At 38.5% G+C, this 22,954-nt stretch overlaps 1 protein-coding gene across 2 annotated transcripts in view; it reads right to left on the reverse strand.

The window, feature by feature from the left end:
* UBE3C (ubiquitin protein ligase E3C) overlaps window positions 1–22,954 on the reverse strand; it is a 200,002-nt gene that overhangs the window by 129,366 nt on the left and 47,682 nt on the right. For both annotated transcript variants that reach the window (XM_049863367.1, XM_049863366.1), the window contains exons 2-6: window positions 20,278–20,331; window positions 17,447–17,521; window positions 16,643–16,789; window positions 6,129–6,244; window positions 2,379–2,536 (exon numbers count right to left, since the gene is read on the reverse strand). In XM_049863367.1, the coding sequence (XP_049719324.1) occupies window positions 2,379–2,536; window positions 6,129–6,244; window positions 16,643–16,789; window positions 17,447–17,521; window positions 20,278–20,331 (550 nt within the window). The remainder of the gene's footprint in view (window positions 1–2,378; window positions 2,537–6,128; window positions 6,245–16,642; window positions 16,790–17,446; window positions 17,522–20,277; window positions 20,332–22,954) is intronic.

Below are 22,954 nucleotides of genomic sequence, written 5' to 3' on the forward strand. Positions count from 1 at the left end.
CCTAATTACTGTACTTCATTCTCAAAAAAGTTATTGATATGGGTTCACAAATACTAATTACCACAATATTGTAGCTAAAACAACAGCGGGTACTTGTAGCGCGTGCGGACAACTGAAGCATCACTGTAATTGGATAATAATGACAGCTCTGACTGCAGTGCATAAGAAAGTTCAAAAGGTAAATAAGCACCAAGTTTGCGCCCTGTAGATATACTGATAAATATAAGCTGGGCTTACGAAAAATGTTCTGTTGTTACAACCAACTACAGTGATTTTTTTTTTAAGAAACAATAAATTTATAGACCGTCATTTTGGTGTCACGCCCTCTGACAGTGTCACCTGGCGCAGCATGCACTCCCTAATGACACCACTGGGGGCACTTATTAAAAATACAATCCATTTGCTTGGGACACTTTCTGATAAATAGTCCTATATAGCTCTGCAATTCAGTTACGATTACTAAACGATAAATACTCAGTACTCCATCACTCCATCATTAGACCCACTTTGCTAACTACTCCAATTCTAACTTAGTACACACTGACGACTACTGAAACTCACACAGGGAAGACTGAAAGCTCTTTCGTTATACAAATGAAAAGGTGCAAATATATCAAGAATTAAATTTTCATTTTAAAAGTATCCATCATTAACAATGTAAATGTTGAATAGATTAACTCATAACATGTCTATAGTTACTGCCTCAAGTTCAACTACAACTGTTCAAAAGCTTCATGTTAAGTCACTGCACATAATGTACAGTAAGTAATAAACTATAGTTTATAAACAGAACGCTAAAATTGTACTGGCTAATAACAGGAAGTGATTTACCAAAACAACGGAAAACGGCTGTATCACAGATGACATAAGCAGTAATTTCAGTGTAAAATTTTCAAGCATTTCATATTTCTAGACACATTTCAAAATAATGCATATTTCCTAGTTATCTTCCTTACACTTCTACAAAACAGGAAAAGTAAAAACTTCCCATCTAGTGTCTAGCCTTAAATAAATATACATAATAATATATCAATCAGTAACATGGCCTATTTCTAATTACCATTAACTTGGTTTTTATAAAATCCATTCTCTCCATCAATGTTAATTTCCTTTTAACTAACTCAGTAGTTTCTCTGTTTTCAACAAACTAAGTAAGGTTGCTTTTTTTAAACTCAAGCCAAACAGTAAGGTTGAAATGTATAAGAATACTCCAATACTCCTAATAGATAGTACTTTAAACGCCTGACAGGTGGAGTTGAGATTTGCAGTTAGTAACAGCACCTAGCAAGGAAAGAACCAAATACCTGCATTTGAAAGCTGTCTCTCTGGAAGCTCCTGATACAAGAAAAAGCACCACAGTCATTTAAAAATATTATAAAAATGTTAACCAAAGGTCTTAGAGTACTGAACAGTAGCTATCTGGTCCACAAGGTATTTGGTCAAATTCACGTTTATCAAGATACAGACTTGGGCTAACAGGGCCTTTTAAGATTAACAAAATTTTTAAGTTATTTTAACACTTTAAATCTCACTAGGTTTAACCTACGTTCATCCATCACTTTAAGAAAACAAAAGGCAAAATTATTTACACTTTTATCAGTATTTATTGCTTTCAGATCTTAACACTTCTGGAGTTCGGGAACCCTGAAGTATCTGGCTACCTGTGAGAATAGTGGGAATACAATTTTTTTAGTTTAGTTTTATTTTGCTTAATTCATCATAAACGATTTTTAAGCTACGTTTACTTGCCTTTCTCCAAAACTGTGTCACCGATGTGCCCTCTGAGGAATTCCAGACACAGGTTCTTAAATCTGACTGAGTGCAATCATTTTCCAATCAGAAAACACAAATTAACTAAACGTCCTATTCTCCCATACTAATGTGACAGTTTATCACTCTTGTAATAAAAAAAAAAAACCTTTAGTAAGGTTTACTTTTAGTAAGATAGGCTCTCCAGTTGATTTAATTCATGTGTTTGTGATTTTTTTTAACAGAAGAATTCTTTCTTATCAACTCAGGATGACATAAGTAATGGAATACATCCCTGCACCTGTTTCACTACAGGTATGAATATTTGCCTAAAGTACCTGGAACAATTTCTGAAAGCACATATAAATTTTCATTTCCATTTCCAAGCAAAAGAAAAATTTAAGTGAAGAAATTAAATAAGTTTCCAAGTTTTTACAGTAGGTGGAGCCGAGGACAAAACGTTAGGCGACTCTGTGACTCCTGACAGGTGCTCCCCTGGACAGTGCGTAATGCCTGTTACAAGACGCCCGGTTCAGAGCTGAGTAACTGTACAAGCACTGAATACATCACGGCCACGCTTACATCGCAAAATAACGCCAACCCGCGGTTCTGAAATCATCTATACTTACCATTTTGAATCATGTAATGCAAAATTTGTTCAATTACTGATACCACATAGCTAGCATCTTGTAGAACAGGCAAGTATGTATTCTCAGATGAAAACACCTCAAGCATTCTCATTGGAAGTGCAACATTCAAACTGTCATCATTACAGTTCTGCAATAACCTGTAAAAACGAAAAAGGTGTCACTCATACACTTACTGGACAGCCAATGTCACCGAAACGTTGTCTCAGATCACTCTCACTCAGTATGGCAAATGTCTGAGCCACTCTGTTCTACTACCAGAACATCGCTGAAAACAGGCATGACTCAAAGACAGGAAAAAGTGCGTATCATCTCCTTCAGAAGTGCCTTCTAGACTTGCCATCCCTGCATTACCTTCTAAGTAGACAAATTTATTTTTGGTCTTAAGTCATCTATCGCTTGACTAAAGTATCCCTTCTTACTATGATGAGTATTATAGGCAGAAGGGAAGGCTTCGCTGTCACCAAATTAAGTCTTTTTTTAAAAAAAAAAGCTTCATGCTTTTTCTTTTAAAATTAACTTTACAGACATAATTTACATACATTAATCTGCATCCGTTTAAAGCAGGCAGCACAGTGAGTTTTGATGGACTACACCACAATCAACACACAGAACTCTCGCTCTACCTCAGACAGATCTATCTATCTATCACCACCGAGTTTCCTTCTGACCCTCTCCAGCGGCTGCAACAATGGGCTCAGACACTACAGAGACTGCGAGGATGGCGCCGGATAGGGCAGCGTCGTGTTCTGCTCTGCATATATACGGTTGCTTCAAGTCGGACCGGACTCGACAGCTCCCACTAACAAGTCAACCCCACCAACCCCTGCTTTCTGTCACTATAGACTCGTTTGCATTTTCTACTGTTTTATATATAAAGAATCATACAGTATATATTGGTTTTATCTAGATTCTTTCACTCAGCATAATTGTGTACTTCATCCATGTAACCTGTGTCAATAATCTCTTCTTTTTATTGCCGACTAGTATCGTACCTCATCGCAGAGATAAAGTAGTTTCCACCTTAACCAGGTAATCAAACTTAGCACCACTAGTAACGGGCCATGCCTCACTGTGGGTCTCCCGATGCGACGCACATTACCTCCTACGAAGCATTCTTGTGAAAAATGTTGAACCTGAATCAGGTAAAGCCACCGTATCACAGGTTCTCAAGTGGGTGCAATTCTGCTCCTTGGGCAAATTTTGGCAATGTCCGGAGATATTTTTGGTTATCACAACTTGGCAGAAGGGTGCTAGGGTATTTGGTGAGCAGAAGCCAGGGATGCTGTCAAACATCGTACGACGCAGAGGACAGCTCCCCACAACAAAAAATTATTTGGCCCAAGATGTCCTAGTATCAAGGCTGAGAAACCCTGCTCTAGACCTAACTTCCAGTCTATAGGAAATACAGGAGCTGGAAGAATAAGTGAAACAAATGGACCCTGGAATCATTAAAACAAAAAAACAGCATAAAACGTATCTTTGAGACAACTGAGGAACTCTGAACATGCAGTATATATTAGATGATATTAGAGAATTTCTATGAATTTTCATAGACTGATAGCATTACGGTTAAGTAGTAGAATGGCCTGCTCTTAGGAGGTACGTGGTGAATTACCTAGGAATGACGTGTTATCGTATCTGCAACTTACTTTCAAATGTGTTAGAAAACCCCACACACACAGAGCACAAGTGTGTGAGTGCACAGAAATGTGGCAAAAATGTTAACGTCTTTGAATTGAGGTGTTTTCTGATGTTTGAGACTACTCAAAATAAAATGCTATAAAAGAACAAATTATATTTTGAAATATCATACATTAAAATTACTTGCTAAATGATTATCTTCAAAAATTACTTTACAAAAACTGTCCATGAACTATAGCCCACAGGCCAAGTCAGCCGAAGACTTTTTTTCTTGGTTCTGAAGGAAGAGTGGTTTTTACATTTTTAAAGGGTTGCAAGAAAAAAAAGAACACTATGTCTGAAAGATAGTCCTTGAAACTCCCCAGCAATTATATAAAACCTACAGACAGCATCAGGGAATGTGTGCAAATGAGTTGGGGCTATACAGACCCCACCCAGTCAGCTAACCTCAGAAAGGGAGGGGGCAAAATCCAATCATGCATATTCAATCGATCATGGCTATGCAAAGAGGCCAATAAAAGGCTCTGAACATGGAAGTAGTTGTTTCCTGAACTGGTGAGGACATCCAACGATAGAAAAGGGCCTCATATAAGCTGGGGACAATGAAAACCTCCTGCCAGGACTCCTCCCAGACCTCGTCCATATGTCTGTTTGTATCTTTTCTGGTTATAATGCATGGATAACTGTAGGTATGAATACTCTCCATGAATTCTGAGAGTGTCTCAGTGAATCAACAAACCCACATGGGAAATTAAGAGCCAGCAAGGAATGGCATCTGTCTATCTGCAGGTCTGAAGGACAGCATCCTTGTAACTTCCAATCCAGCTGTGGGTGGCTGCAGGTTGGAGAAAGTGTGCTGCTTAGGCAGCTGATGACAAGGAAGAAGATGTGGGGAGGTGAGGACTGGATTCACTTCCAGCTAGGCACTGGATTTATACTGATTTTTTACCATGCAGTTGGCAGTAAAAGTGGGATCTGTCCACTCTGCCCCCTGCTTATTAGTACAGTTAGTACAGAGACCATATGTGGACCAAAAACCCAAAAATACTATCTGATCATTTATGGAGTATGTCCACTGATCCCTGCTTTAAATAATTAATGTATACAGTGTGTTTTTCGAAGTAAAAGTTTTTCCAAGGAGTAAGATGGGTTAGGAATATAAACTCTTGGAATTCATGATCCTCCTGGTTCTCTTTTCTATCAGATTCTCTGTATCTTTAGTTCACTGAAGTATTTTGGAAAGATCAGTTAATAACGAAAAAACAAAAAATTAGTGGATTATTTTTAGCATCTCATTCATCTGCAGTATATTTCTGATAGCAGTCCTAAATAAACTTTATTACATATACAGCTTCCAGAAAATTAGCTGAAATTAAATTGAAGGCTCAGAATCATTTGAAAATTTCATCACTGGTGCAGATATAAGCAATTAAAAAATGCTAAGAATGTTAGTTTCTCACACACTAAGTCAAAGTCATGGACGTGACTTATTTTTGAGTTTATACATAAACAAATGAGCCAGCCTGATAAGCATATTCTAACAGGTGGTGTTCAAGTTGTATTTCAGCAGAAACCCCCGGAGAATACAATCATTCTCACATCAAGAGTCCAATCGGCTGGCTAATCCGTTCGCTAATAACCCGCGTGTCTAACATTTCACAAGATAATTCCAGGGCATTCCTGAAAGAAAGTATCACCTGGAAAACATCTGTACCTGCATTTTAACTTGTATGTCATATGGGTCAGAAACCCTGGTGGCTTAGTGCTTAAGTGCTACGGCTGCTAACCAAAGGGTCGGCAGTTCAATTCTGCCAGGTGCTCCTTGGAAACTCTGTGGGGCACTTCTACTCTGTCCTGTAGGGTCGCTGTGAGTCAGAATCGACTTGACGGCACTGGGTTTGGTTTTTTGGTTTGGGTCATATAGGTCAGAATCAACCAGGAGTGAAAACTGTGCTACACAGAATATCCCAGTCTCAAAAAAACAAAAACTGTAGAACAGCCTGTCTCAGAAAATGAAAATCAAAATTGTTCCTCTAGACACTGCAAGTCATCATATCACACAAAGCTCCGGACAGAGCGGGAGTTTACCTGCAGCACAGGCTCATCAACCTCTTTATCTGAAATAAGCATGTAAGTCTCTCAGGCCCGTTCAGCTGCTTGACAAACAGGCAACTGTACTTAACCACGTTCTGGCACACCCAGATCTGAAAGGGGAAAATACACAATTTACAACTTCCAATGCATAAAATGGAACAGTTTACTAATTTACACAATATTTCAAATTTTTTTAAAGAATAAATACACACTTTATCAAACCTGATAAGAATCTTGTATTCTAAGTGAGGTTTTACTTAGTATATCCATTAATATTTCGGCTTGCCCATCTTAAAAATATCAGCATGAAGCTAAGTTATGAAAGCAGTTACTGACACTCTTAAAGCTCTGGCAATCTGAAATAACAATGTACATGTGCACAAATCAGTGACTCACAACACAAACATGAACAACATTAACCCTAAGTTACACAGAACATGTTTCTCCTTTCTTTGTCCTCTGTGTTCATGTATTTCAGCATCCTTTCCTTTTGGATGCTCTCCTCCCCCAACTCTAGGAAACTTTGGTAGGGCAGGCAATCACGTGGTCCCGCTCTTCCCAATAAAAGGTCAGGTGCGTCACCAGGCTCCTGGATATGATGATTCATCAATGATTTAAACAAATGTTGAATCGGATTTCTGTCACATCCAAGAGTCCTGAGTATATACTCTGCATGTTGGTGCCATAAATGATTTCGAAAATTCAATACCTAGCATGGAATCTCATCCATTTTCTCCACTGTATTTTAATGAAACAATATTATATTTTCATTTCATAGGTCCCATCAGAATCAGGAAGGACCAGTGGCGTAGTGGTTAAGTGCTACAGCTGTTGACCAAAAGGTCGGCAGTTTGAATCCACCAGGCGCTCCTTGGAAACTCTATGGGGCAGTTCTACTCTATCCTATAGGGTTGCTGTGAGTCGAAATCGACTCGATGGCAATGGGTTTTTATTTAGAATCAGCTGAAATTAAAAGCCTCTTTAATGTGGCTAGTTTAAATTTGCCACATAACCCTTTTTTTTTTTTCTCCTTAATTTCACTGTGCTTTAGGTAAAAGTTTACAGCACAAATTACTTATATGCAAATTTTCTGTGACACTGGTTGCAATCCCTGCAGTGTCAACACTCTCCCCTTTCCAACCTGGGTTCCCCGTGTCCATTCATCTAATTGTCCTGTCCCTGCCTGCTCTCTCGTCGCTGCTTTTGGGCAGGTGTTGCTCATTTGGTGTCATATACTTGACTGAACTAAGAAGCACGTTCCTCATGTGTGTTGCTGTTTGTTTTATATCCTATCTAATCTTTGGCTGAAAGGTGGACTCTGGGAGTGGCTTCAGTTCTGAGTTAGCAGGGTGTCCCAGAATATAATCTTAGTGGTTCCTTCAGTCTCTGCCAGACCAGTAAGTCTACTCTTTTTTTGTGAATTTGAATTCTGTTTTACATTTTTCTTCTGCTCCATCGGGTCCCTCTACTGTGATCCCCATCAGAGCAGTTAGTGGTGGTAGTCGGGCACCATCAAGTTCTTCTGGGCTCAGGCTGGTGGAGGCTGTGGTTCATGTGGTCCACTAGCCCTCTGGGCTAATGCTTTCCTTATGTCTTTGGTTTTCTTCATTCTCCTTTGCTCCAGACAGGATGGGACCAATAGACGTATCTTACCTAGATGGCTGCACACAAGCTTCTAAGACCCCTGACACTACTCACCAAAGCAGGATGCAGAACATTCTCTTTATGAACACTGTTGTGCCAATCGACCTAGATGTCCCCTGAGACCATGGTTCCCAGACCTCAGCCCCAGTAACTTGGTCCCTTAAGGTGTCTGGATGTGTCTGGGAAGCTTCTATGACTTTACCTTGGTCAAGCTGTGCTGACTTCCCCTATATTGTGTTGGTTTTCCCCTCACAAAAGATGTCTACTATCCAGTTAGTGATTTCCCATCCCCATCCCTCTCCTCCCTCATAACCATCAAAGATTGTTTTTTCCTGTGTGTAAACTTTTTCTTGTGTTTTTGTAATAGTGGTTTCATACATTATTTGTCCTTTTGTGACTGGCTTATTTCACTCAGCATAATGCCCTCCAGATTTATCCATGCTGTGAGATGTTTCAAGGATTCATCAATGTTCTTTATCACTGCATAGTATTCCACTGTGTATGTGTATCACAGTTTATTCACTCATCTACTGACAGGCACTTAGGTTGTTTCCATCTTTTTTCTACTGTGAATAATGCTGCCATGAACATGAGTGTGCATATTTCTATTTGTGTACCTGCTTTTATTTCTCTAGGATATATTCCTAGGAGTAAGACTGCTGGATTCTATGGTACTTCTATTTCTAGCTTTTTAAAGAAGGCACCATATCATTTTTCATAGTGGTTGTACCATTTTACAGGCCCACCAGCAGTGCATAAGAGTTCCAGTCTCCCTGCAACTTCTCCAACATTTGTTATTTTCTCTTTTTTGAATAGCACCAGTAATGTTGGGGTGAGATGGTATATCACTGCAGTTTTGATTTGCGTTTCTCAAACGGCTAATGATCACAGCATTTCCTCATGTGTCTGTTAGTGGCCTGAATGTCTTCTTTGGTGAAGTATCTGTTCATATCCTTTGCCCATTTTTTAACTGGATTATTTGTCTTTTTGTTGTCGAAGTGTAACAAAAACTTTTTCCCAGTCTGCGGGTTATCTTTTTATAGTTTTGATGAAGTCTTTTGATGAGTATAAGTGTTTAATTTTTAGAAGCTCCCGAGTATCTAGTTTATCTTCTGGTGTTTGTACATTGTTAGCTAAGGTTTACGTTGTATTTATGCCATGTATTAGGGCCCCTAGCATTATCTCTATTTTTTCTTCCATGATCTTTATCATTATTATAGGTTTTATATTTAGGTCTTTGATCAATTTTGAGTTAGTTTTTGTGTATGGTGTGAGGTATGGGTCTTATTTCATTTTTTACAGATGGACATCCAGTTATGCCAGGACCACTTGTTAAAGAGACTGTCTTTTCCCCATTTAATGGACTGGTCCATTGCCAAAAATCAGCTAAACAAATTATATTTACCTTTAACAGTAAAACCTCTTCCTTGTAGTATTAAAATATTAATACAAAAGAAAGGGTTTTACATAACAAAGTAGAGAATGTCCTAAGCCAGGTGGTAAGGACCTTGTGGCCCACTGTGGATATTAGTTTATCTGCCTACAATACAAGCTTTTTCCTTCAGGTATTTTGAGCTACCTTACCCATATTTTTCTCAGGAACCAATATGATACAAATACTTTCTGCACTATCTGACATGTAATTCATCCTAAAATTTGTACTATTAACAAATCACAATAAAAAGTATAGTAAGTAAAGGAAGTCCCCGACTTACAACGGGGTTCCATTCCAACTACTCCATCGTAAACTGGTTTTGACATAACTCAGATGCTTCATTTTTTTTTTCTTTGTTTTACTTAGTATTGCCTTTTATTATTTATTAGTCTTTATAAATCCGATCTTTGTCTTTGGGGGTTGGAAGTATTACATCTGAGAATGGTAACACCAGCAAATTATTACGCACTGCAACATCGAACGTAGTCATATCACTAACGATAAGCTGTACAGAAGAACGAAAAAACCTGACAGTCATTAAGGGATTTCATTCTAACTCAAACACACTATAAGTCGAGGACTACCTGTATACATTATAAACAGCTAAAGGATGACTGTAGGAGTTACAAGAATAATGCTCTAACTATATTAATCAACTAGGTAGGTTTCAATCTGCCTGTGAAATAAACAGGAGTTCAAAGCAGCAGTGATACTACACTAGAACGCTTTCCAGACTAGGTTAGCGTGGCATTTCACGATACTAACAAATGCATTAATATCGCTCTGTAGCCTCGTTAACTTTACCCAAAGAATTTGGTCCTCGTCCTCAAGTACTGAGAGACAACCTTCTAAAAAATAAAATAAAAGCCTTGAAATTAAAGTATCTTTGATAAGGACTCCAGACCACATTTAACTAAAAGGTTAAGTGAGATGATGAGATGACGTTGGGGTGGGGGCTGGCCAGACCAGAGAGCCCTACTACATAATACCTCGTGATCACATCATGAATTGACCCACCTCAGGGGAGGTGGCTGAAATTTGTATTACATAAAGACACTCCCCCCAAAATAGTTCTGGACACAGAAGTTCCATGGGCTTTCTGGCTGGTGAAAGACATATATACGCTTGGGAGGGCGGTGCGCCCTCTGGGACGTGGAAGCTCTGCATGGGGAACCTTCCCAGACTTTGTCCTGTGTGACTCTTTGTACCCTTTTTGCTATAATAAAGCTGTAATTTTAAGTATAGTACCGTGAGTGGTTCCAGTGTGTTACTGAACCCAAAGGAGTAGTGGAAGCCAGCAGGTCAGAAGTGACAGGAACTGGGAAATCCCTGAGTTTATGGCTGATACCCTGAGGAGGCAGAGGGAATTCCCAAATATGAAGCCAGGTCAGAAGTGTGGGAGCTTGAGGAGAAGGTCCCACTACTGCAGCTGGCATTCTGAAGGGGCAGTGGAAAAACCCCCAAACTTGTAGCCAGCAGGTCACAAGTATGGGTATCATGGGGACACCTAAGCCTGTGGCTGGCATCTGAAGTCTTGGCTGTACTTGGCAGTCTGAAGGACAATGTCCTTCCAACTTGTGAGATCTGACTTAGCTCCAGGTGATTAGGGTGAAAGAAAGTACTGCATGGTCAGTGGTATCACATGAGATGTGGAAAGTGGGGACTGGATTTATGTTGATTACTACCCTCATACATCCAAAAAGTATCTAGTACCACTACATTAGACATTTACTTTGCTTAACTGTTTCTTACTGGACCAACATGCAAGATGATAAACAGAGAAAATATTGAAGATGTCAAGGATTTCACCTTATTTGGATCCAATCGAAACCCATGGAAGCCAGCAGTTAAGAAATCAAATGATTTATTGTATTGGGCAAATCTGCTGCAAAAGACCTCTTTAAAGCAAAAATGTCACTTTGTGGACTAAGGTCAGCCTGACCCAAGCCATGGTGTTTTCAATCGCAAAAAGCTGGACAATGAATAAGGAAGATAGAAGAAAAATTACACCTTTGAATTGTGGTGTTGGCGAAGAATACCGAATATACCAGGGACTGTCAGAAGAACGAACAAATCTGTCTTGGAAGTACAGACAGAACGTTCCTTAGAAGCAAGGATGACAAGATGAAACTTTGTCTCATGTACTTTAGACTGGTTATCAGGAGGGACCAGTCCCTCGAGAAGGACAACATGCTTGATAAGGCAGTCAGTGAAAAAGAGTTCTCAGCAAGATGGACTGACACGGTGGCTGCAAGGACGGGCTCAAACGGCAACGATTCTGAGGATGGCACAGGACGGGACACTGTTTCATTCTGTTACACACAGGGTCACTATGATGGCATCTAGCAATAACAGTAACGGTCATTACTGTTATTATTACTATTACGTACTAAATGCAGATGAGTAAAGTCTTCAAAAATTTACTTCCCATGTATCCTTTCTCAGGAGGTCAGCTGAGGCCTTGTATCAATAAAACGAGGGAGAAACGAAAGCAAAAAGATATGAAATCAGGAAAAGAAGAGCTAAAACTGAAGCAAAGCAAAAGGCTTTCCCAGGTTAACAGCAGGTCTAGAGAGCAACCAAAACAGTCCAAAACAGCGCAAGAAATTCCTGGGTTACTGAAGGGATAGCAATTTAAAAAAAGGGGGGGGGGGGGGCAGTGAGTAGGGGATATGTAGCCACACATCCTTATTTCTGCATAGAGTATCTTTGAAACATTATCAAAAGTGGCATCGTGCTTGCTCCTAGAGTGGGAAATTAGGAAATTTAAAGACTGGGGTTTTTGTTATTGTCAGGTGCCGTGGAGTTAGTCCCGACTCACAGCGACCCTGTGCACAACAGAAGGAAGCGCTGTCTGGTCCTGCGCCACCCTCACGATCGTTACCTTTGAGCCTGTTGTTGCAGCCACTGTGTCAGTCCACCTTGTTGAGGGTCTTCCTATTTTTTCGCTGACACTCTACTTTACCAAGCATGATGTCCTTCTCTAGGGACTGATCTCTCCTGATGAAAAGTCCAAACTTTATGAGACGCAGTCTCATCATCCTTGCTTCCAAGGAACAGTCTGTCTGTACTTCTTCCAAGACAGATTTGTTCGTTCTTTTGGCAGTCCGTGGTTTATTCAATAGTCTTGGCCAACACCACAATTCAAAGGTGTTAATTCTTTGGTCTTCCTTATTCATTGTCCAGCTTTCACATGCATTTGAGGCAATCGAAAACACCACAGCTTGGGTCAAGCACACCTTGGTCCTCAAGGTGACATCTTTGCTTTTTAACACTTTAAAGAGATCTCTTGCAGTGGATTTGCTCAATGCAACGTGCCTGTTGATTTCTCCACTGCTGCTTCCACAGGCGTTTACTACGGATCCAAGTAAAATGAAACCCTTGACAACTTCAATATTTTCTCCATTTATCGTGATGTTGCTTATTGGTCCAGATGTGAGGATTTTTGTTTTCTTTATGTTGAGGTGTAATCTATACTGAAGACAGTGGTCTTTTATCTTCATTAGTAAGTACTTGAAGTCCTCTTCACTTTCAGCAAGCAAAGCTGTATCATCTGCATAATGCAGGTTGTGAATGAGTCTTTCTCCAATCCTGATGCCCCCTTCTTCTTCGTATAGTCCAGCTTCTCAGATTATTTGCTCAGCATATAGACTGAATAGGTATGGTGAAAGGATACAACCATGACACACACCCTTCCTAACTTTAAACCATGCAGCATCCCCTCGTTCTGGTAGAAGGAATGCCTCTTGATCTATGTACAGATTCCTCATGAGCACAATTAAGTGTTCCAGAATTCCCATTCTCCACAATATTATCCATAACTTGTTATGATCTACACAATCAAATGCCTTAGCATAGTCAGTAAAACACAGGTATCTTTCTGGTGTTCTCTGCTTTTAGCCAGGATCCATCTGACATCAGCAATGCTATCCCTGGTTCCACGTCCTCTTCTAAATCCAGCTTGAATTTCTGGCAGTTGCCTATTGATATACTGCTGCAGCCATTTTTTGAATGATCTTCAGCAAAATTTTCCTTGAGTGTGATATTAATGATATTGTTCGATAATTTCCGCATTTGGTTGGCCCACCTTTCTTGGGAATAGGCATAAATATGGATCTCTTCCAGTCGGTTGGCCAGGTAGCTGTCTTCCAAATCTCCTGGCATAGACAAGATAGCGCTTCCAGTGCTGCATCAGCTTGCTGAAACATCTGAACTGGTATTCCAACAATTCCTGGAGCCTTGTTTTTCGCCAGTGCCTTCGGTGCAGCTTGGACTTCTTCCTTCGATACCATCTGTTCCTGATCATATGTTACCTCCTTAAACTGTTGAACGTCGACCAATTCTTTTTGATATAGTGACTCTGTGCATTCCTTCCATCTTCTTTTGATGCTTCCTGCTTCGTTTAACATCTTCCCGGTAGAATCCTTCAGTACTGCAACTCGAGTCTTGAATTTTTTCTTCAGTTGCTTCACTGAGTGTGTTCTTCCCTCTTGGTTTTCTATCTCCAGGTCTCTGCACATGTCATCATAATACTTTGTCTTCTGAGCTGCCCTTTGAAATCTTCTGTTCAACTCTTTTATTTCATCATTTTTCCCTTCTGCTTTAGCTACCTGACGTTCAAGAGCAAGTTTCACAGTCTCTTCTGACATCCATTTAGATCTTTTCTTTCTCTCCTATCTTTTTAATGACCTCTTGGTTTCTTCATGTATGATGTCCTTGATGTCATTCCACAACCTGTTTGTTCTTCAGTCATTCAACATGTCAAATCTGTTCTTGAGATGGACTAAATTCACATGGGGTATACTCAAGGTCATACTTTGGCTCTTGTCAACTTGTTCTAATCTTCTTCAGTTTCAGCTTGAACTTGCATATGAGTAATTGATGGTCTGATTCCCAGTCAGCCCCTTGTTCTGACTGATGATATTGAGCTTTGCAATGGTCTTTTTCCACAGATGTAGTAGATTTGAATCCATGTGTATAGCTGCCATTTAACGTTGGTGAAAAAAATTATTTGTGATGAAGAAGTTATTGGTCTTGCAAAAGTCTGTCATGTGATCTTTGGCACCATTTCTATCATCAAGGCCATATTTTCCAACTACCGATCCTTCTTGTTTCCAACTTTCCCGTTCCAATCACCAGTAATTAACAGTACATCCTGACCGCATGTTTGATAAATTTCAGACTGCAGAAGTTGGTAAAAATCTTCAATTTCTACATCTTTGGCCTTAGTGGTTGGTGCATACATTTGAATAACAGTCATATTAACTAGTCTTCCTTGCAGGAATATGGATATTATCCTATAACCGACAGCGCCGTACCTCAGGACAGATCTTGAAATGTTCCTTTTGATGATGAATACCATGCCACTCTTCTTCGAGCTGCCATATCCAGCATAGCAGACCATATGACTGTCTGATTCCAAATGGCCAATACCAGTCCATTTCGGCTCACTAATGCCTAGGATATCCATCTTTATGTGTTTCATTTCATTTCTGACAATTTCCAATTTTCTTAGACTCATACCTCATACATTACAGGTTCCAATTATTAATGGATATTTGCAGCTGTTTGTTCTCATTTTGAATTGCGCCACATCAGCAAATGAAGGTCCCGAAAAATTGAGTCCATTCACATCATCAAAGTCAACTCTATTTTCAGCAGACAGCTCTCCCCTAGTCATATTTTGAGTGCTTTCCAACCTGAGGGGCTCATCTTCCAACACTATATCAGACAATGTTCCACCACTATTCATAAGGTTTTCACTGGCTAAATCTTTTCAGAAGTAGACCATTGGGTCATTATTTCTAGTCTGTCTATGCCTAGAAGCTCAGCTGAAACCTGTCTGTCATGGGTCCTAGTATTTGAATAACAGTGGCACAGTTTCTAGCACCACAGCAACACACATGCCCCCACAGTCTGACAAACTGACAGACACGTGGGGGAAGACTGGGATAGGAGACTTTTTTTTCCCACAAGATTAATTTATTGTTATTGCCTTTTTGTTTGCAAACTTAATAAACATTCAAGTTCACTTTTTTCAAAACATTAATCAGGTTTGATTATGTTTATTTCTATTTGTTATTAGGGTTTCCAAATCTGCACACAGGCAATCTGTTTTATGTTTGCTTCAGGCCTGGAGTCAAACATATACATTTACCTCCGACCTTTTCACTCTGATTTCTGAAGTAGTACTACGTAACAGCACCACTTTTAGAAACCATCTGGGAACTGCTGACTAGACCTTATACATGGAGTACAGCAGGGCTTCTCCAAAGGAAATGGGTACTCTGAAGGTAGAAACCAAAAGACATCCACCACAGCACCCATGTGTCTGTGCTCCTGAGTGATCTTTCTTTCACAAGATTAATATCATGAGGACTGATACAGCTCTTCCAGAAAGCCAGGCTGTCTGTTTTTATACTTTTATGATTCTTTCTTTTAGAAACCTAAGCTAGCAAGCCTGAGAAATAGTATCCATTTAAGCAAAGTGTGAATGGGAGGATTACGGCACTTGTACCACTCTTTAGATTGGGTCTAATTAATGGAAAGGAAGTTTTCCCATGATCCAGCCCAGCTCCCCTCACGAGGCATTGTTGGGTTGTAAGGGCAGACACCAGTTAAGCAAAAAAGTATAATCCTGTGTCCTCTCCACTTATGATTCTTTTGGGGATTTCTCTGGGATGTACTGCAGAAGCACGGAAGACTTTATTTTCACTGTATATTCACCTTTTAATACATTTGAAATATTTATTACAGGTAATAAAAAAAATTCTAAGAACAAATATATACTTAACCTAATAATTACATGCAAACTTAATATTTCCTAGGAAACCAGATAAAATAACAAGTTCTATTTAAAAAAAAAAAAATTCACTGACGCATGTATTTGTATTTCCTACCAAGAACACAGAACTTTCCTTATCCCGGATAACATCAAAGGCCTATAAAAACTTTAAAGGTAATACAATGGCATTTTTGGGTGGTTAAAAAAGAGACCTGATATTGACAGATTTATACTAAAGCCTTTAAAGATAATAGGATGACATTTAGGATTCACTTCACAGCGATCTAAGGCAAAGGTGCAGAAGGTTATATATGAAACAATGTGTTGATGACTATTGGGGCTCAATAATGGGTACAGACAGGGTAGGCAGGTCAACATATTATTTTACTTTTTTTACGTATTTGAAATTTTCCATAACAACAAAAAAAATGAAGAAAGCTTATTGAAAATTTATATTGATGTTTTGAGAGGTAAAACAGAGTGGCCTATTCCCACAAAAACGACTTATTACAGCTGGCTACGGAAAAAGTCACAAAGGGGTTATTTGACTCCTGCTCAGATACTCACCATTTCCACTAAAAAAAAAAAAAAATGTTGGAAAATACATAAACAAGGATAAGTGAAATCACAGCTAACACTACTCACCAGACGTTTTGAGTCTTCATCCTGTTTGTAAAAAAACAGAAGCTGCCTTACCAAAAGAGTAAGGCTGGAACCACTAGCAATAGGGGAAGTGCCACCAGACTGTGACAAATCAGCACAACGATCAAATGCACTTCTTTGGATAGAATACTGAAAACAAAACAAAAAGACACATAAGTATACTGCACAGGCAGGGAATCGTTACGTTCTAAGTACACGGTAAATGTTTTCACAGGAGCGGTGGAGATCAACAGCTAAGACGCCGTTGCAGTGGAGGTTATCAGTAAAGCACCAAAACAAAACATAAACCCTCGGAACGTAGTGAACCGCCTGTAAGGAACACACAGGAAGATCTCCCGTTGTTACATTCTAATACGATCCTCAGGTGTGACCTGGCCCATGTTTCTACTTTATCATACAAAAACTACTGCAAATTTCACCTAATTATAAATACTTACATAAATACAATAAAATGAATTACGGGGAAAGTACTATTTATTAACATTAGCTTTCTAAATAAAACAAACCAAACTCATTGCTATAGAGTCAATTCCAACTCACAGCAACCCTACAGGACAGAGTAGGACAGCCCCATAGGGTTTCCAAGGAGTGACTGGTGGATTCAAACTGGCGGCCTTTTAGTTAGCAGCCTGAGCTCTTAACCACTGTGCCACCAGGGCTCCAAGTTTCTGAACAAGTGTACAGAAGTACATACGAAGTAGATACTACTTACAATAACAAGGTCATATTGAAAGAAAGCTCTCACATGCCCACCTAATTCTTTCTCAGTATTAAAAACAAACTCACTTGCTGTTTTCTGTCTCTATAGCCTCTAATAAACGACTGGATAATTATTGCATTTTTCAATCTTCGCCTTTCTTCCTAAATAATGGATGGAAAAAGGAGTAATCAGTCAGAATCAGCGAAAATGATATTTAGCAAATAAAAATCTTTCCGAAGAAAAAAAAACTACTAAAACAATTCACACACCATAAAATGCACGTGTACCATTCAGTGGTTTTTAATGTATTCATTTTTTTTTCATCAGCCCCGAAAGAAACTCCATACTCAGAAGTCACTCTACATTTTCCCCTGTGCCCAGCTCCTGGCAACCACGAATCTCCTTTCTGTCCCTATGGATTTGCCTATTCTGGACACTTCATATAAACTGAATCATACAGTATATATGCTTTTTGTGTGTCTGGCTTATTTCATTTAGCATAATGCTTTCAAGGTCCATCCACCTATCAGTACTTCATTTCTTTTTATGGCTGAATAATATTCCACTGTACAGATAAATCATATTTTGTTTACCCATTTATTAGTTGGTGCACATGTGGATTATTTTCACCTTTAGGCTATTATAGATAATGCTATCGTGAACATTCATATACACGTTTGTATGTGGACATGTTTTTAGTTCTCACGGGCATATGCCTAGGAGTGGGGCTGTTGGGTCATATAACTCTATTTTGAGGAACTGTCAAGTTGGTTTCCAAAGAGGCTATACCATTTTACGATCTCATCAGCATAGTACATTTTAATATTTAAAAGCTGTAGTTTTAAATATAAAAATTGTATAAACTGATAAGAAAAAAACCAGCTATTTTAAAAGGTCACTTTCTTGTCTCAAAGAAGAAAGCTTTTCAATCTTCATTAACTTGAGACTGTCTTTAAATTTTCAGCGACCTATTAAAAAAATATATATTCCTCCTCATTGTCATAAGCAATGCAGCTACCACTGGTTGAGAGTCTACTATGTGCCATGCCTTTCATCTACTGGTTGCTATAATGACTATGGGCACACTTCATTAAAAGCTCACATACCTTCCCATGAATTTTTAATCACTTATTTTTATTCATTCAGTTGTCCACTAATGAAGAAATTTGGTAACACCCCTAGCCTTTTGGTTGGGACCTAAATGACTACCTTAGGAGTATGGGTGAGTTGGAAATAAAACAATCCTCAAAAGGACAGAAGTCCAGCTTCAAATCAGCTGAATTCTATACGGTTAAAGGTGATTTATCCCAACTCTTACTGCCTGCCAGAAGCAACTATCTCATCATTTTGTCATTCACAATGTCTGTCATTCAACCAAAAATAATCAGTCACACAAAAAACAAAAACTGAAAATCAAGAGGACAAACAAACAACAGAAAAAGACCCACAGAAGATACAAATACTGGAGTTTAAAATCTAAAATTAATATGTTCAAGAAATTAAAAACAAGAGAAAGGGAAAATATAAAAAAGAAAGAAAATCTGAATACTGAAAAAGATTTTGCGTTTACAAAACTAAAATTAAGAACTCAATGGATGTATTTAATTGACATCAAGATTGCTAAAGAAATAATTTGTAAATTCAAAGTTACATCAGAAGAAAATATCCATATATTCAAAAGGATAAATATACAGAAAAAAGTATAGGAGACATAAAGGACACAATGGAAAGGTCATTTGTGATCTGAATCCAGGAAGGAGAGGAGAGAGGGAATGGAGTAAAACATTATTGGAAGAGAGCTGAGAATTCTCTAAAACAGACAGAAGACACTAATAAACAAACACTTTTTTTGGTTGAGTAGTGATTCTCAAAAAAGGGCAATTTTGCCAACCAGGGAACATTCAGTAATTTCTAGAGACATTTTTGGTTTTCACAACTGGGGGCTGTCACAGTTGTAGGCATACAGTGGGCAGAAGCCATGAGTGATTCTAAACCTCCCGCCTGCAATGCACAGGACAGTCCCCAGTGAGGGGAATTATCCGCCCAAAATCTTAACAGTGCAGCCCTGAAGAACCCATTTCTCTGCACATGCTGTTCCTTCTACCAAGAATGCTCTTCTTCCAGCCTTTCACAAGGCAGCTGCCTTCTCATCCTTCAGGAACTAACTTGACTTTCTCAGCTTCCTCTCCTAACCACCCTATCTAAAGAAGGCCTTCTCAGTTACTGTCACATTACTCTATTGCTTTCAGAGCACTTACTACAATCTCAGTATCTTGGCTAAAACTATCTTCTACCACTAAGCAGAAACCTCGTCTGTCTATTCATTATCTGTATACCCAGGAAGCAGAACAGTACCCAGCACATAATACGTCCTCAATAAATGTTTGTTAAAGGAAAGGATGAGTTGTTTAGAAAAAAACAAAAAACTGTACCTAAAACATCAGACTATAAGATACTACAATTGCCGAATAATCAGCATAGCAATTTTAAGAAATTATCACCAGAAAGATGAAACTTAAGATAAAGCACAAAACAAAGAATGTCATTAGCTCCCACCTTTTATATTCTTTACAAGTGGTTAAGATAGATCCCTTAACAGCAGGTTTTCTCTTTTTGCTTGATGAAATAGAAACATGACATACTAAAACCCTTCTAGATCTTCTGGAAACCATACAATAAACAAGTAAGTCAACTAGCAGCCATTTTTCCCCCTCTATCCTGGAAACTGCATTTTTAGTCTATTTTCTCTATATTGCTTCCAGAATAAATTACTGAATGTAAAATCCATCAAATCCAAAAATGATTTTAAAACTTTATATCCATCATATATATGCACTAATATACATGATAAACCAAGGTTTATTTGAATGCTATAGGAAAAAGCTTATCTACAGAGAGTATCACAAAGCTGTTTTACCTCTCTCTTTCTTCTTTCTTCCTGAGTACGATGTAAAAGAGAAGCCTTTTCTTCCTAAACCCAAAAAAGAGAAAAGTAAAAGAAGGTTATACTTTCAAATTTTTAAAATACTCTCATATAAAAATTATAGAATCTTTTAAGCCAAAAAGGATTTTAAAGATCATCCAATCAAACTACCTTAGTTAATAACAAGAGAAATCTAAGGAACAAGAAGTTAACTGATTTTCCCAAGGTCACAGATGTAATTAAAGTTAGTATTTCAGTAACTTCCTAAGAACAAAATCTGATTTCTTCACATACATGGGAGAACAAGCAAAACTGAAGAAATCTGAATAGAACTGGTCTATTGTAACAATGTCAATATCCTGGTTGTGCCACTATACTTACAGTTTCTTAAAATACTACCACTGGGAGAAACTGGGTGATGTGTACAAGATAGCTCTCTGTATTATTTCTTACAAGTGCATGTGAATCTATAATTATCTCAATAGGAATGTCCATAAAAAAATCAAATCTCTTTATTGTTACTGTAATTTTAAATATTTTTTCCATTATAAGTAAAACTAAATTTTGAACAAAATTACTTAGTTTGCAGAAGGAACTGAAATAAACACATCAAATAATGAAAAACACTTAAAGACAACCCCCTCACCCGAAAATTATTCAAGTCTATAACGTGTGGACATTTTAATTATTTTAAATTTAATCCAAAATAAAATTAAAGGTCCAAGACATTACATACAAATCAATAGAAAAAAGAATAAACTTAAATCTCTTAACAGAAACATACACCCATCGGAACAGTGTCAGCAAGGAGCAATTAAGCCAACTTAAAATTATACACTGATGTTAAATATAAAATATGTAGGTTTAAAAGGAAGTTTCTCAATGTCAAAATAAGAAGTTAAAGAAATAATTCTACCAGATATTTTCCATTATAGAAAATTTCATTTCTTGAATTTCAAATAAAAAGCTTTTTTCTACCATGTATCCAAAGGCAGACAAATACCCTGTTTTAAAATTCAAGGAGGAGAAAATGAAAAATCTAACGTAAAAAGTACAAAGAAAGTTATGACATTCAGAATTATGGACAGCTTCTCGCTGAAAGTGTAGACTGAATAAGAATACGAACATGTCTGTAATTTCTTTTCCTTCCATCTCCATCTGTCCAGATTTAAATTATGTTAATCATTTGGTGTAAAAAGATAAAATTTCTTAAAATGATATACACTGGCACGACAACAGTCACTACATTTACTTCAACATATAAACAAGCTGGTTGTTGTTGTAGCTGCCATCTAGTCAGCCCCCAACTCATGGTGACCCCGTGCACAACGGAACAAAATGCTACACCATTCCCACTGCCAGACTGAAGTAGCCAGGAATCGAACCAGGGTCTCCTGCACGGAAGGCAAAAATTCTACCACTGAACCACTACCGACCCCATAATAAGCTTAGCAATACCTAATCTAAACGTTACATGAGTGCAAGGACCACATCCAGCTTTGCTTACCACCATAACCCATAACACTTACACAGGTAGGTGTGCCAACCGAGCACATAACTATACATACACGGTTAAGTATATCAGAAGAGAACACGGAACCAGGGATATCATTGCTGACGTCAGATAGATCATGGCTGAAAGCAGATAACACCAGAAAGATGTTTACCAATGTTTTACTGGGAAACCCTAGTGGTGTAGTAGTTAAGAGCTATGGCTGCTAACCAAAAAGGTCGGCAGTTCAAATCCACGAGGCGCTCCCTGTAAACCCTACGGGGCAGTTCTACGTTGTCCTGTAGGGTCGCTATGTATATTCACTGTGCAAAAGCATTTCACTGTAGATCTTAACAAATTATGGATAACATTGTGAAGAATGGGAATTCCAGAACACTTAATTGTGCTCATGAGGAACCTGTACATAGCTCAAGAGGCAGCTGTTCAAACAGAACAAGGGGATACTGATTGGTTTAAAGTCAGGAAAGGTGTGCGTCAGGGCTGTATCCTTTCACCATACCTATTTAATCTGTATGCTGAGCAAATAATCCAAGAAGCTGGACTATATGAAGAAGAGTGGGGCATCGGGATTGTTGGAAGACTCATTAACAACCTGTGATATACAGGTGACACAACCTTGCTTGCTGAAAGTGAAGAGGACTTGAAGCACTTACTGATGAAGATCAAAGATCACAGCCTTCAGTGTGGATTACACCTCAACATAAAGAAAACAAAAATCCTTACAACTGGATCAAAAGCAACTTCGTGATAAACGGATAAAATACTGAAGTTGTCAAGGATTTCATTTTACTTGGATCCAAAATCAACAGCCATGGAAGCAGCAGTCAAGAAATGAAATGATGCACTGCATTGGGCAAATCTGCCGCAAAAGATCTTTTAAAAGTGCTTAAGTATTTAAAAAGATCTGTTTGAAGTGTTAAAGATCTCTTTAAAGCGTTTCAAAGATGTCACCTTGAAGACTAAGGTGCGCCTGACCCCATGCCATGGTGTTTTCAATCACCTCATATGATGCAAAAGCTGGACGATGAATAAAGAAGACGGAAGAATTGATGCCTTTGAATTATGCTGCTGGTGAAGAATACCGAATTCACCACGGACCGCCAGAAGGAGGAACAAACCCGTTTTGGAAGAAGTGCAGCCAGAATGCTCCTTAGAAGC

Source organism: Elephas maximus, chromosome 20 (assembly GCF_024166365.1).
Source record: "Elephas maximus indicus isolate mEleMax1 chromosome 20, mEleMax1 primary haplotype, whole genome shotgun sequence".
Taxonomy (NCBI): Eukaryota; Metazoa; Chordata; class Mammalia; order Proboscidea; family Elephantidae; genus Elephas; species Elephas maximus.